The sequence below is a fragment of the Gymnogyps californianus genome, chromosome 6 (genome assembly GCF_018139145.2).
Source record: "Gymnogyps californianus isolate 813 chromosome 6, ASM1813914v2, whole genome shotgun sequence".
Taxonomy (NCBI): Eukaryota; Metazoa; Chordata; class Aves; order Accipitriformes; family Cathartidae; genus Gymnogyps; species Gymnogyps californianus.
The window spans coordinates 11,794,249-11,809,184 of NC_059476.1; the positions used below are offsets into that span (position 1 = coordinate 11,794,249).

Here is a 14,936-nt window from a genome sequence, read left to right on the forward strand (position 1 = left end):
TCCTTAAGCAGAGCTACAGACAAGAGTGGTAAAAAGCAATCGTGGCAACTTTAACAAATATCTTAAGAAAATCTAAAATTTTTAACGTTTCTGGGGAAATAAATGTCTGTATGAAATGAGAATGTCATTTTCTCATTAATGTTTCACTAACAATTTAATTGTGGGAGCATGTGGGTTTTCCTAAAGCAAAAGGAATGAGCATTATTAAGCATTACACATATTTCAGAACTCTTTACGGACTGCTAAGCAGTCCGTGTCACTTCAAAAACATTCATCCTTATTCCTAAATGTTTTGGAGCAAAGATTGGCCACAGAATTGTCATTTAATCAAAATTCATTCCTGTCCGAGTCTTGACACGTATCCCAAGCCAAATCATTTATCTGGTAAGTACCCAGACATCAAAACCGTTCACGGGGACTCTGAGACACCATGTAAAAACTTGGCTGGGCTCTATAAACCAATTGTCCAAGGAGCCAACAGAGAAGCTGTAGAGCAATGCGCAGCTGTGCCATGTGCAGCAGATCCATCTTTTATATTTCCCTCTCCCAGCCATCTGTTCCCAAATCCTGTTTTTCTCCTGGTGTCTCCATTCTGCAACAGAACTAGAGACAAGGGGCTTGTAACTGATATGAAGCAAGTTCCGAAGAACTGGATGCACCAACAGGTATATGCATCGGAAGCCACTGGTCCCACATCATCTTTTTGCTCTCCCTGCCCTTCTCCACTTCAGCTCAGCACAGTGTGGGAAGCGCCAGGGTGAGATAACAGGCTGTTTGCAAAAAGAGGGAAATCTGAAGTAGGAGAGATGGGAGGTGAGAGCGCAAGTGGAGAGGATGAGATCAGACGTGACACTGCAAGAGCTCACAGCGAAAAAAACAGACACTGCTGGAAAAGCCCCTCCTTCTCACGGAGGATTCTGCTACTTCCAAATACGGTTCTGTTTTGATGCGACATCAACCCCCCCCAAATTTCAAAAGCTTCTTCTCAAGAAGCAGTGGCCTGGCTCCAGGACCATCCATCTGGTGGAGCCACAGACCCAAGAATCTTGGCTCCGCTCCCTCCTGCCTGGCATGCTGTCCCTGGAGCTGCAGCTGGGTGTGGGCTATCAACAGCACCAACCAGGAGACACTGGCCGCAGGGGACCCGCTTACCACTTTGCGCAACTTGCCTTTAGGGAATTTCCTCCAGTGCCTTTCGCCCCTTCCAGGCAAACCTCTGACTCTGGTGCTGCTGGGAATCTCTCCTGATCCCCCACACCAGAACCATACAGTGCTGCCTGATGCGGCTTCTTGGGAGGCTGGAAATGCCTAAGAAATACTTTACTTGGAGAAGATTAAAAAGCCTGAAGTCAGAGCTGCCTCATTGACCAGAAGCTCCTTACCTAGCTGAATTTGTTGCCCTCTGCTATGCTGGCAAAGATAGATGATTTCACACTTCTCAGTTGTAACTTCCCACTCAGTTAACACACTTGGCAAGGACCGAAAAAAGCTGAAGGGCATCCAAAACACTTGGGTCATATAGAGAGAAGAGTTTTACTGCGTTATTCTTACCATGGCTGTTTTCAAACATTTTACGATTTTCGTGGAAAAATGTATTTCCATTAAAACTGTCCACATGAAGTTTGGAAATCACTTCAGGCAGCACAGCTGTAATAATGCAGGACAAAAAGCAAACCAGCTACTACTAGGTCAAGCGAAGCAACTACAAAACCACAGCAAATTAAGGATTCATTGTGAGTCTTAACAAAGAAATACTTTACCAATAGAAAGGAAAAAGAGGGTGTTGTGGAAAGAGCTTTTAAAAGGGAACACTTGTGTGCAATTTTGCAGATAGCATCTTACTCAGAGGCAGTGGGGTAGATTGATCTCTAAAGACTCTTAAAAGGTTTTGCAGTGGAAAAAAATAGTTGCGAGGCATACAGTCAGATCATTAACTGTGCAGCCCAGGCTGCCAGCTGCTCACTCAAATACTCCAGATGGCTCCTCCTCTAAAACATCATCATTTGATCTTGGTAATCAAATTATCTCCCACTCTTACAATCCTAAGTGAGGCAAGGCTTGTACGAAGAGATGATGTATTTTATTTGACTGAGATGGATTGCGAAAACAAAACAAATTAGCTTTTAAGGCACTCAGCCTCTTCTAGTTGTATCAAAGCTAACCACCTCCAGCCCTTGAACACCTTTTTTCTACCGTTGCCACCACATACAGTTCAAACCACCAGCTATACTTTATAAAGCTGCCCAGCATCCAGATTTTACACAGTATTTGCACACTAAACACTTCAATATCCAGTAGGCATCTAAATCCACAGCTTCCCACCAGTGGAAAGTAGGACCTGTCACTGCAGAGCAGCACTGGGAGACGCAGTATCCTGAAGCTCTTAGGCTGGATTAATTACACCAACATGTAATCTGTTTGTCTCGCCAGAGTCACACAAGACGCCGTCTGCACATTTTTGAGGCCTTTAGTACAGCATTTAGGACATAGGGTGCCAGAATCAAGACATTTTCTTCACTTTTCACTCAATCAGAGCCAACATGCATGGTTCTTCTGAGGCCGGGCTCATCTGTGGATGCTCACTTCAATCATCTGAACAGAAAGTGGTCATGACTAGCAAGTTTCTCCCAGTCCCGGTGGCTGCTGAGCGCTGTCTGGTTGACACCAATTAATGGCAGGATGCTACTGGGGCCAGGGGAAATTGCTTTTTTTCTTTTTTTTTTTTTTTTTAAACTATGGGAATTTCTTACATAGCTTTCTGCAAAGGCTTCAAGGAAGAAAATAAAACCCAACCAGTGCACTGTCGGTCTCCAGCTTCTCTTCCAAAGAAACAATAACACTAGAAATTTCCCAATATTTTCAGAAAATGTTGAGCTTTGACAGTTTAAAAAGGCCTGCTGAAATATTCAAAAGTCACATCTTCCAAAACTATGAACTCTTACTAGCACGAACAGAGTATTTTAAATCCTGGCATTATTTAAATCAGCATACTATGGAAAATTTAATATTAATTTTGTTTCTCATACCTAGTTGCAAGAGATGATGAAAGTCAGTTATAGTTAATCAGAGGAAACCATTCATTACTGCAGTGGGTGGCTTGCATGTGAAGTCTAAACCCCAATCTCATCATTGCCTAGTGGGATTGTTCCCCACTGGAGTTTAGCACTAAACTTTATCACCCACTCAACTTTAATTTTCATAACAGAGCTGTACTTTTATTTCACAAACTAGCAGTACACAAAGAACAAAACAGCTTGCTAAAGGCCATGAATTAGGAAAAAGAATCAGAGCTGGGACTAGAAAATGATGGAGAAACGCAGCGAGAATTATCGCAGAATGGACGAGGTTTTGTTTGAAGAGAACCTAAAAAACTAGAACTCTATGACTTGGAGAAAAAATGCTGCCATTTATGGAAAAAACCCTCAAAAGTAGTAAAAAGCAGATGAACAGGAAAAAGACTGTTCATAAATTTCTCAGAATATAAGAACTAGGAGTCACCAAATGAAATAAGGTGGTGTGGTTCGAAACAAACAAAAGGAAGTACTTTTTCACGCAGCACATAATTATATTGTAGAATTATTAGACACAGGATGTTGCGGAGGCCAGAAATACAAATAGATTTAGAATTAAAAAAAAAAAAAAAAAAGAGAAGAAGAAAGCACTTTCTTCTGTGAATTGGCCTAATCTATCAAGGGCTACTAAATGCAGTGATGCAGATGCCATTTCCTTTTCGCAAGCCCTTCAAACTCTGGTTGGTGAGGTCTGGAGCAGTATGCCAGAGGAACTGCATGTCCCTGTTATATTCCGTACACATCTGCCACTCAGCCCTGTCGGACAGGGGAGGGATGGTACGTGGTCCGGCATCATGGCACAGGACAGCCACTCTTGTGATGAGACTGGCCAATTCCTCAGCGTGTTTTCAGATGCTGGATCACTTACAGTAACAGGGATCGACTCAACTCAAAGACAGACCTTTAGGCAGTTTGATCAGACCCTCTACTGATTTTAATCAGCAGAGATCTGATGTAAGGACAGAGGTACTCAGGTTATCACATGAGCGACTGCTGCACACTACGAGAACCTGTTCCAGTTTTTTAAAGCGATCAGCTACAGCAAGTACACCGGTGCGCTCCTCGTCATCATCGTATCCGAACTGCTGAGGTGTTTCTATTCTGACTTCAAAGGATACTAGCATTTTTTTTGTTTGTAGGACATGATGTAAGCATGACCTTCTTGAAATAGCGTCTATCGTAATGAGCTTTACAGAGTTAAGAGACATCAGTTTAGAGCCGTGTCATGTCAGCTTGGCAATATTGTCTTTTATTAAACCAGAAGTTTAAATGCCGGTGTCTGTCTTTTAGGCACCAGAATTCTATACCTACTTTAATTTTCTTGTTGTTGAAATGCATTTTGCACTAAAATCCAAGATTTATTTTCCCTTTCAGAGAGAAAGGCTTTTTTTTTTTACTATATGCCCAACTGTACTATAACAAAATGAAAGTAAAAGATTTTACCAACATTTGCTCTATAAAAGGTGTCCAATCTACATGACTGAGTAAAGCAGTTACTATCATATAAAACTTTTGAAGACTGCTGTTATTGCTCTACATGAAAATCTATATTTTACTTGAGGTCTTTTGAAGAGTGATGAGTATATAATGAGAAAGGAGTTCTTGATAATTTGGGGCACTGCAGAAGTACAACTTACATCCAAGTCAATGTTAGACTAGAAATACTAGAAAACTTCCAAAAGACTCATTGGCAGCTTATTTACAAATATACTATTTATAATGAATGCATTGATACAGAATGACTCTTATAAAAAAGCAAGGCAATCTTTTATATAGACATAACAATCAACATTACAATAACTCAGATTAAAAGTACATTTTTGTAGACTGTTTACACTCTTGTTTAGCTTTTAACCACAAAATTAGTGTGGTCTGGTATTTTTCCACAGCAAAAGTCCTGTGCAGTCCTGGTTAAGACCTAAACATCAGAATAATAAACATAATTTTCTGATCTTTGCTAACATAAAAACAAAAACCATTTATAGATACTACCATTTGTTTGTACTTGTCCTTACTGTGCCTTGAAGTTTGTGTTGTGCAAATTGCTGCCAACTGCACATTTCTAATTTCTAATTAGAAGATATTCTGGCATGCTGATTTGATACAACTGAGGTGTGATACTGACTATATGAAAATTCTTAGTTGCATCCAGATATGAAGACTCCTCTGATATGGGTTTGTACTGATTCAGAAATTGAATTTATTTTTGGGTTTAAAAAAAAAAAAGAGAAAAAAATAACCTCTCAAAGTTTTCTAATTGTTAAATAAAAGGTATTTTTCAAACTCCCAGGATTAAAGATGATATTGAATTCCAGGTGGCACAATGGGTTTAAGTGCTAATCAGCTAGACAGTTTGAGTACTAATTTACTAAATCATGTACATGAGCAAACATGACCTTCAAGAAGTCTGAACGTGCACTTTCTCACACAACATTAGCAAAGATGGACAAAACTGCAGAGAAAACCTAAATCCAAGAGAGGCACTGAAGCAAATATTCTACAACCCAAACCTCTTTCTAAAAAGGGTATATGAATTTCAAAGTTTCCAACAGCATCTGGCAAACGGAAAAGTGCCAACTACACAACTGTGTGACCCAACTTTACAAGCAGCATTCCCACTGCATTTATACTAGACAACTTTGGTGACGAACTTACATACTGGACAGCCAGAGACAGAATTTTAATGGGTTTGTACTAAAAGAAAACATTTTTGCAAAGAATTACCAAACAACTTTCTATTTTGTAAATTTAAATGCAGTATGTGACCAACTGAGTCATAACGGCAATTATTCCTTCTTTTCATTATTTAACAAATCCCTAATCTGCTTTACACCTTACCAGACTTCCATAATACTATATAGTCTATAGTACAGTAATTCAGCTTGTTAAATCAAGGCATGATCCAGGATAGTGTCTTTAGGGAGCATGTATATATGTACATATTCTTATGTACATAGGCACAGACACATACAAAATTGATATTTTGTCTATGGGCAAGCAATCAAGGTCATGATTTTCACCCAAAGTAAAGATTGTCAAACTTTCAATAACCCTTCTAAGTTATTTCCCCCAGTATGGCAAGGGGGATAAATATTTAATACAAGTATCTGGGAATCACCTGCTTCTCCATCTTGTTTTCAAAGATGCCATAAAGAATTAATTTCTCCACCTTGTCTATGCTTTCATACATATATAGATACATATATACATATATGTATGCATACATACACTTGTCAGGATGAAGTTATTTCCATTCATACTTTAATTGATTAGGCCAAACAAAATTCTCAAACATGTATAAGCCAGCACATGTGTCCAACTGAATGTCATCAGGCATTAAATACAATTTAGAAACTGCACCAGTTAACAATCCAGCATCCTGGGAAATGCAAAAGTCTGTTATGTCAGGATGTAAGACTGTTTTGAATGATCAAAACAGCTGGATTTATATGGATCTGTGTATAGATCTGGATATAAATCCATGTATGTACTTATATGGATTTATATGCATCTATTCCCAATCCATGCCACACATTTAATACTTAAACTTTTAGATAATTTTTGAAGAACTTTACAAATTCTTCTGAGTTGATTTCTCCTGTACCAGAGCTTCTCTCATACTGCTTTTATTCAAATCTTTCTTGAGACACTGAAAAAATAAGCGTTCGCCTCAGAATGTATAAAATTAAACTCCTAAAACAGGGCTCAGGATTACCTGGCATTGCAACAACCATACTAGTATAAAGATAGTTTGAAAAAATATCCTGTTTTTAATATAGTAATGAATTAAAACATAGCTTGCTTTATTCCTATATGTGTAATGAAAAGAATAGTTTGTTTTTAAGCAAGTGTAACGAGCACTATTTTGGTAGCCAACTTCTCCACAAGAATTTATGTGAGAGAGGGTCAGCTCCAATCATACAGTCATTAACCATGTACCTTAACAAGGTGAATAATTAACATATTTACAAACTAAACAAATTCAATCCCATCAACGCTTATAAAAATGGGATTGAGGAGCAGACAGGGAATGAGACCAAGATGCTTGAAAACACAAGGGGTTGCCACTTTTGTTTTAAGGAACCACATTAATCAAACCAGTTTCCCCTAGTGACCTGAGGGCACAAATACGGATTTAGCAGTATATTCAGAAGTTAGATTACAGTCTTGATACTAAGCATTTCAGCATCTTCATACTTTAACACCTTAATGCTGAGAAAGATTAAACTTCAGGCAGAACTGTAAGGAACTAGCCTTTTATAAACTAAAGTCTAAACTGAAAAGCTACAGTAGCTGTAAAAAAAAAGGGGGGGGGGGCGGGACAGAGACAGAGTGTGTGAGAAAGAACAGAACATTACTTAGTAAAATCCAGTGACATCTACAATAGTTTTACAGCATGTTTAAGCCCTCTAAGGTTTTATATCTCCACCTGCCTTCCATTTAAACTTACTCCTTGTTAATGAAAAGACATACGACAAAACAGAATGCAAATAGATCAAGGCAATATGTCTAAGTAAGCACGCCTGAAAGCCAGAAATAATATTTCCCAAACTTCTGCATGTTGAACAGATTTCCCATGGCATCGGTTGATTTGATGTCATTCAAAAGGTACTGTCCTCTAAGTCACACTACCCCAGCAGCAATTCCAATGAGTATAAACTGGACAGTTCTTGAGTAACCGTGGAATGCAACCACCTCGAGTTCCGACCCTCCTGAAAAAGGACAACTGGCCCTACAAGTGCAGCAATAGTGTAAATGTCCCTGAAGCATATTCTGCCTTTTAAACAACCAAGAAAGTCATGATAAAACTGAATGTCCACTACTTACAGTGTTTCTCTTGAGCTACCAACATCTATGCACAAATGAAAAAGGTGCCTCTTTTTTAATAGATCGGTTTAATACTGAAACAGATAGGATGAAGTTAAAAAAGAATAATCAAGATACTGAACTGAATATTTTGAAGCAAGTGCCCCATCTGTGGGGAAAAGTGCATTTAGTTCAGCAGCAAAACAGCACAGTGTGAAGATATTGTGCTTGGACACAGAAGTTCCATAATGGAAGGAGGTACAAGGCAAGTCAAGATATAAAACCATAGTACATTGTTAACCAACCTTAAAACTTACATATATTGCAGTGTTTAAAAGTAAGACACATTCATTTATTGTACAAGGACTATAAGGAATCCTTAAAATTGCCTGCTGTAGTTTATGACTCAACATTGTAATAAAAATGTACATATATATTATTTCCTTGCCACTTAACTGTACTGTTAGACCTCATGGACTTGTTACTTCACAAAATGAAAACCGCTCTTCACTGAGTATACTCAACGTTTTTACCAATCTGAAAAGGTTTACTTGTGCTAGAAAAGACCAACCGCAAAAGGCTCAGTTCAGATATGTTATGCCTGCAACTGATAACTCAGGGAAACAAGACTTAAAGGAATTCAAGCTTTTTTTCTTTTCTTTTTCTTTTGTTTTGACTGCATCCTTTTCACCTGCCAGTTGTTCTGATGAGTATATGTTTTTAGTATACAAACCGGTTGATAAAAATTCATCAGCAGAGGCATATAAATTCTAGATATGATTGATTAAAACAGAGCAAATCAGAATAAAACAAAATCCAGTGATTTACTCTGACTGTAAACAATATAAAACCACCATTTGCTTCAAATCTCAAAATAAGTTAAAAGAAAATCCCAACCTCAGGACACATGACCCTTTCAGGTTTTGACACAAAAAAAAAAAAAAAAAAAGAGGGAGGAAAACAGAAAAGTTCATTATATAAAGGTTATACATTTCTCTTAACTGAAAGTAAATCTAAGCAAAACTATTTTTGTCCCTTAAATTTAAACTTTGAGTTCATTGGCAATTGCTTTAAATGAACTGGCATTTCCAGATTATTCAGACAACTTCCATCAAATTCAGCAAAGAAAACTTAGACAAGCATTTTTACAGAATAAAAAAAATCTAAATGGCTATGATTCCTCTATTAGCAGAAACACATAATGCAGTCTTAAATTTGCCTTTTTATATTATTTATATATTTATATATATATATAATATAATATAAACCACATATATTATATTATATATACATATACAGACAACTACAACATTAATGCAGTTTGTATTTTGTACAGTGTATTGGACAATCCGATTAGCATCAGACCATGGCACGATATGGTCCCTGCATTTTTAGGAACTGAATGATGAAGGAGGGTCCTCCTGCAACAATCTGAGGTGGAAGGTGGCTGAGCGGGCAGTTCTCAATACTCATTATTGACAGTTTGCTGCAAAGAGCCAGCTCAAAGGGAAGGCTGTGCAGATTGGGGTTGTCATTCAAATACAGTTCTTCCAGATTCTCCAGTGTACCTGGTGAAAATAAAATAATACAAAGTAGTATTTTTCTGATTCATGCAGTTTATAACTTTTACACAGAAGCTCTAAGTCCACTTGAAGATTCTTTACTATATAGAATCTTGAGTCAGTGACTCATCCAAACTCCTATTTTCAAGCACAGCATGTTTTCTGTTCACTGGTACCTAAGCAAGAACCAATTTGCTTTAGTTTCCCCGTAAAAATATCCAGTACTACATGTCCTTTAGATAACAACTGAACTGAGTAAGAGAACTAAGAGGGACTTCAGTGTAACTGTTCAGCCAAGTGCTTTGCAATTGCAGGCAACATTGAACAGCTATCTAGTTAGAAGGGCCTAGAAAATATTTATACCATACAGTATCTATTATCTCTTTAAAAATACCTATGCCATACCTTTTATGTAATTAGAACCGATATATTAAAGACCTGAAGCTGTAACTGTAATGCGCCACAGGAAGAAAGCAGGAGAGACGTCTGCACAGCAGTGACTTTATTAAGTGGAACAAACCTGTGTGAAAATTTTTTCCTGAATTCAAATTTTACAACTTGCCTCTACTACAGAGACTGCAACAGATTAATCAGAAGCTGGAAAACGGAGTAATTTCTTCTTTCTTAAGACTGCCATTCCTCCACAGCAATCAAATATCAAAATTAATCCATATCTTTGAAATACACTCCAAACATACAAGTCCTCCTCAAAACATTCCCCATTTTCCAATCTTATATACCATAAAAACATCTCCTATAACCTAAAAGACTAATTAATCTTTCACAAGAAAAAGCAGTAGCCAGGGCTCAAGGCATGGAAAACCAACAAAAAGGAAAGGCTATAGAAGAAATAATGAGAAATAACTGATAGCATGATAGATGAAGTAGTCACATCTGAAAATATTCTCTAATCTGTTAAGACAACCAGCTTTAATAACCAAATTGTACTCCTACAATAGTATTTCAAGTGTGCTTACTGATTTTAATTCCACAGCTTGTTTCCACAGCATCCAAACTCTCTCCACTAACTTAAGAACTAAATTACAAAGCTCCAGATTTAGATTGTTTTAGGCTCTTCTCACACTGAGGCACATACAAGATGAGCAGAAGCTGTAATAGTTCTTCACTGAAGATGCTGGGAGAGACAGACCATGCCTTCCCCATCCGCACATCACTGTTTCTGACCACATTTTGCTATGTGTAGCTTGTCCCATCATTTTTTCCTCCATAATAAGCTCTAACTTTAAGATTTTAACTTAAGTGCTCAGAATCGTGCTCTGGACCTATATGCTTGCGACCAACTATAACAGCAACGTGGACTCTCAGTTTCAGGTGCTTTGAATCCCACTTACTCTGAATGTCTCAAGTAGACAAAAAGAATCCTATTCCTCCCTTTCTTTCTGTAGATTTGCTCCTCTTCAATTCCTTTTCTTATCTCATCAAGGTGAAAAACAATATGATGGTCTATAAACAGAAGCGTGTGCAGAGGGACTATCAACAGAAACATTTGCTTCAGCTGTCTACACCTTACACAAGGTTTTTGTCTACACCATGGAATTAGAGTAGGACCAGTGTGTTTCCTTTTTCTTTCCACGAATAGGTTTATGACATTAAGTGACTGATAATACACAAATTGTGGGAGCATTTGGAGAGAAAAGGAATCTCACCATTCCAAGTTAATGTGTGTTCGGCAGCTTTCTGCAGAAGAACTGAAAAAAGCTAGACCATTCGTTTCACTTCAGTTCGGCAAGATAAAGATCATACACTACAGTGCTGTTCCTGTGGCACATGCTTCACATCAGGTTGCGTACATCTGGAAGTTTCAAATTAATTTTGTGGCCTCTACTTATGAGCACAGTAGATGCTTATCTTATGTGTCAGTAACATGCTTTGGCTCAGGCACGCTGCATAAAACCAGAAAAAGGGATCTTACCAATTTCCTCAGGAAGGTGTGTGAGAAGATTCTCTCCAAGCCCAAGGTGCGTCAGATTGGTAAGGTGACCGATACCTCTGGGAAGGGTGGTCAACTGATTATTAGTCAGAACCAATTTCTAAGGGAAAAAACACAATTTTAAAATTAACTTAATGACTTTTGCTTCAAATGACAGCAAGTAACAAGATACATAGCTGATAAATTGATGGGTTCTATGCTCCAGCATTTGAACAAAAAAATTTCTACCCTTCAACAACATTTCAGACCTCTATTAAGCACCACTAAACGTAAAAATAAAATAGTGCATAGTAAAACATGTGCCTAAATATAAAAGCTTTCATGAACATGAATGAAATCAGAGGCTATTCCTGTGGCAGTATTGTACTCATGGTACAAAAGTTAAACTCTTCAAAATTTGTTTGCTCAATATTAACTGATAAATCTGGGGAAGAATTAGTGGGGACAGATTGTGGATGAAGTTGCACAAGATTCTTAACTTTTGGTTCTATGTCCAGTCCCAAATAGTTTCCCTCATCAAACTAGCTGTAATTAAATCAGCATGGTGTAAATAAAGGACATAAGATGTTTATCTCGGCCAATTAGTGTTTCACCTGCAGATCCTTGAGGTAAGCTATTTCATTTGGCAAGGATTCCAGTTTGTTTTCCTCTAGATCTAACTCTCGGAGTTTCCGTAGATTTCCAATTCCATGGGGAAGTTTCTTTAGTAGATTGTTTGACAAGATAAGAACCTCAAAAAAAAAACCAAACAAACAAACGTACAGAATTTCAGCAATGCAATAAGTAAATAACAAATTAAGACAGGATCTTTTTATATTTTCAAGTAATGAAGTCCAAGATTAGCCTACATGTAAATATGGAAGCAAACTGAAAAGATAAAAAAATCGAATCAGTGATTAACATAATTTTTTAAAAGTCTTTAATGATACAAATACATAGATTTATGACAGAATTCTTTCAAATATTATTTTACATAATAATAAATGCAGAGCAAAAACAAATAACACCTTATTTTGTCAAATGACCAAAGAAAAACAATTTCTTCCTGGACTTCCCTATCATTTTGTTATGCTTCCTTATAGCTATCTCATAATCATGTTCTACATTATTTGCTGTGCTTGCCAAGTCCTCCTGAAAAAGCTTAATACTTCCTCTTCTCCCTATGTCCCTTTAGTTAAGGGCAGCAGCAAGTAAGCATACAGATCAGAGCACCTAAGCAGAACACTGCACAGGTATCCACTGGCTTTCTGGAATGGTCTTCTATCACACACCCACCCCTACTACACTGTTATCTTCTTGTTCTTGTCCTCCTTTCTAAGTTGAATTATAAATACCCTAGGTTCAAGAAATGTATCCTTATTTGCAATGTCAATTAACAGAGTTATTCATTATACCACAAGCAAGTTAACAGGGGTTACGCTAGTACACCATTTTTCCTCCAGAGAAGTCTTGCAGTCCTTGAAGTAATCAAGCCTCATAACACAGCAAGTAGTAAGGTAATTAATTACTGATTAAACAATGCTATTATCTAGTTATTTAATAAGGTACACTGAAACACAAGGATATGAAAGAGCACCCAGTGTGAACCCTCATCCTAGCCACACACAACTCCCTGCTAAGCCAGCCAAGGTTGCAAATGCCTGGCTTGTACCAATCCGAACTCTCACTAGCTTCATGTAACGTGGAAACACCAAAGGCAGGAACAGAATAGAAAATAAGGCTAAAATCAAACTGAAAATCAAAATGCATAAAAGCCAAAATCTTAGCATTAGCACAAGCAGTATTTTGGTGGCCTTCCTTTATGTGCTACCATATACACAGAATGATAAGAACAGTAATGTTTTAATCATGTATCAAGAAACAAAGGCAGGAACAGAGAATATTACCTACATGCAACACAGCTGACTTAGCACTGCTGTGGGAACCTTCACTTTTGTGTAAACACTGCCCAAATAGTTCTTTGTATTTGATTCTTTAATTACAGAGAAAAATAGTGCTATAACGGGTCTGCGGACCGTGCAGCTCTCCAGCTTCGGCAGCTGGCAGACCACCGGCAAATCCAGTTGTTAGAGGTTACTAACTTCCCAATCACATCAATCACAGCCTTAACTTAAAGGGAACTGGGCCACTAAATAGCTATTACTCTGCCATATAATTTTTGCCCCAAACTACAGGAACTATTAATTATTTAGAACAGCAGTCACACTGGAAATCTGCAATTTCAAATATGCCATTTGCTATTGTACTTTAACAGATTTTTCCAAGCAGCTCACAGAGGCTATGAAGTCCCCTCAACTGCCTGAACAAGCACCTCTACCTTTATGTCCATCCAAGGCAATTAAGTTTGTCTCTGCTGATGGTACCTTGGGAAACAGGACTAGGGGACACAACAGGTTTAGTTCACAGTTTCAACCTATGAGTTCTTCCCCCTCAAAGGCCGAGAATTCCCACCTGGCTGCCTACAAGGTTCACAGCGCTACATTCAAGCCACCTCTGGCTGTAGACCATTTCATTACGTTTTTCTCATCCCTGCTGTTTCCATGCTGGTCTCTCCGGGAATCGAACTGAGTTCAGTGCCACTGCATTTACAACACTAACTTCCTGTTGAGAAAAATTTTCTTTCTACATAGTTAAAAATATATATGTACTTAGCAATTTGTGCACAGGCACTCATCTAGAGCCTAAAGAACAACATTCAAAAAGCTGTTGACAACAACCATAAACAGATGAAAACATCTAATTAAATAGCATACATACATATATTTATTTAGCCTTATTTGACCCAAAAGTAGTATTACTTAAACCTGAAGTAGAGCACGCCTATTTGCAGGGATTCACTTAGCTGTTCATTTATACTCTTCTCACCTCAAGAGAAACAAGCCCAGATACATCCTCAGGGATTTTTGTAAGCTGATTAGTCGCTAAGTTCAGTTCTACCATACTAGTCCAAGTCCCGAAGTCCAAGGGGAGAGAGGTCAGCTGATTGTCCTGTGATTTAACATATCAAACATTTAGGGTCTGCGCTTGCAAGAAGCTGGCAAGGCATCTGAGAGATTAAACAAACTGCTTACAAAATACTTCATAACACAATAGTCGATAATTAAATCAGAAGAATAAAATGTTGATAATTGGCCAAATATTTTTTAAATTCCTCCAAACATAATAAGCAGTCCCAACCTAGAATTACAGAATTGACTCTCTGTTACTAATATGAACTGAAGTGGAAAAATTAGAAGTACATAATTCTCAAGATTTCATGCGTCCCAGTAGTTGAAACATTTTTTTATCCTTTCTTTGCTGAATACAATGGAGGGTCGGGGAAAAAAGAACAGAAAATTCACCATAACTTACAAAGGTGCTATCAGCAACGCTGGAATTCTAAAAATATATGGAGTTTGCTTAAAAAAAAAACCAAACAAACCAAAAACAAAAAAAACCCAAACACAACCCCCCCACACACACAAAAAAAAGAACAAGGGAAAAAAAAACCAAACCAAAACACACACACCACAAAGGAAATATACCTTAATGGCTCAGAGTGAAAGC

The 14,936-nt window shown here is 37.7% G+C and overlaps 1 protein-coding gene across 1 annotated transcript in view; it reads right to left on the reverse strand.

Annotated features, from left to right (window-relative positions):
- Window positions 1–9,053: 9,053 nt before the first annotated feature.
- Window positions 9,054–14,936, reverse strand: part of SHOC2 (SHOC2 leucine rich repeat scaffold protein) — a 65,656-nt gene continuing 59,773 nt past the window's right edge. The window contains exons 6-9 of the mRNA XM_050898987.1: window positions 14,256–14,378; window positions 11,984–12,121; window positions 11,373–11,490; window positions 9,054–9,445 (exon numbers count right to left, since the gene is read on the reverse strand). Coding sequence (XP_050754944.1) covers window positions 9,237–9,445; window positions 11,373–11,490; window positions 11,984–12,121; window positions 14,256–14,378 — 588 coding nt within the window. The 3' untranslated portion in view covers window positions 9,054–9,236. The remainder of the gene's footprint in view (window positions 9,446–11,372; window positions 11,491–11,983; window positions 12,122–14,255; window positions 14,379–14,936) is intronic.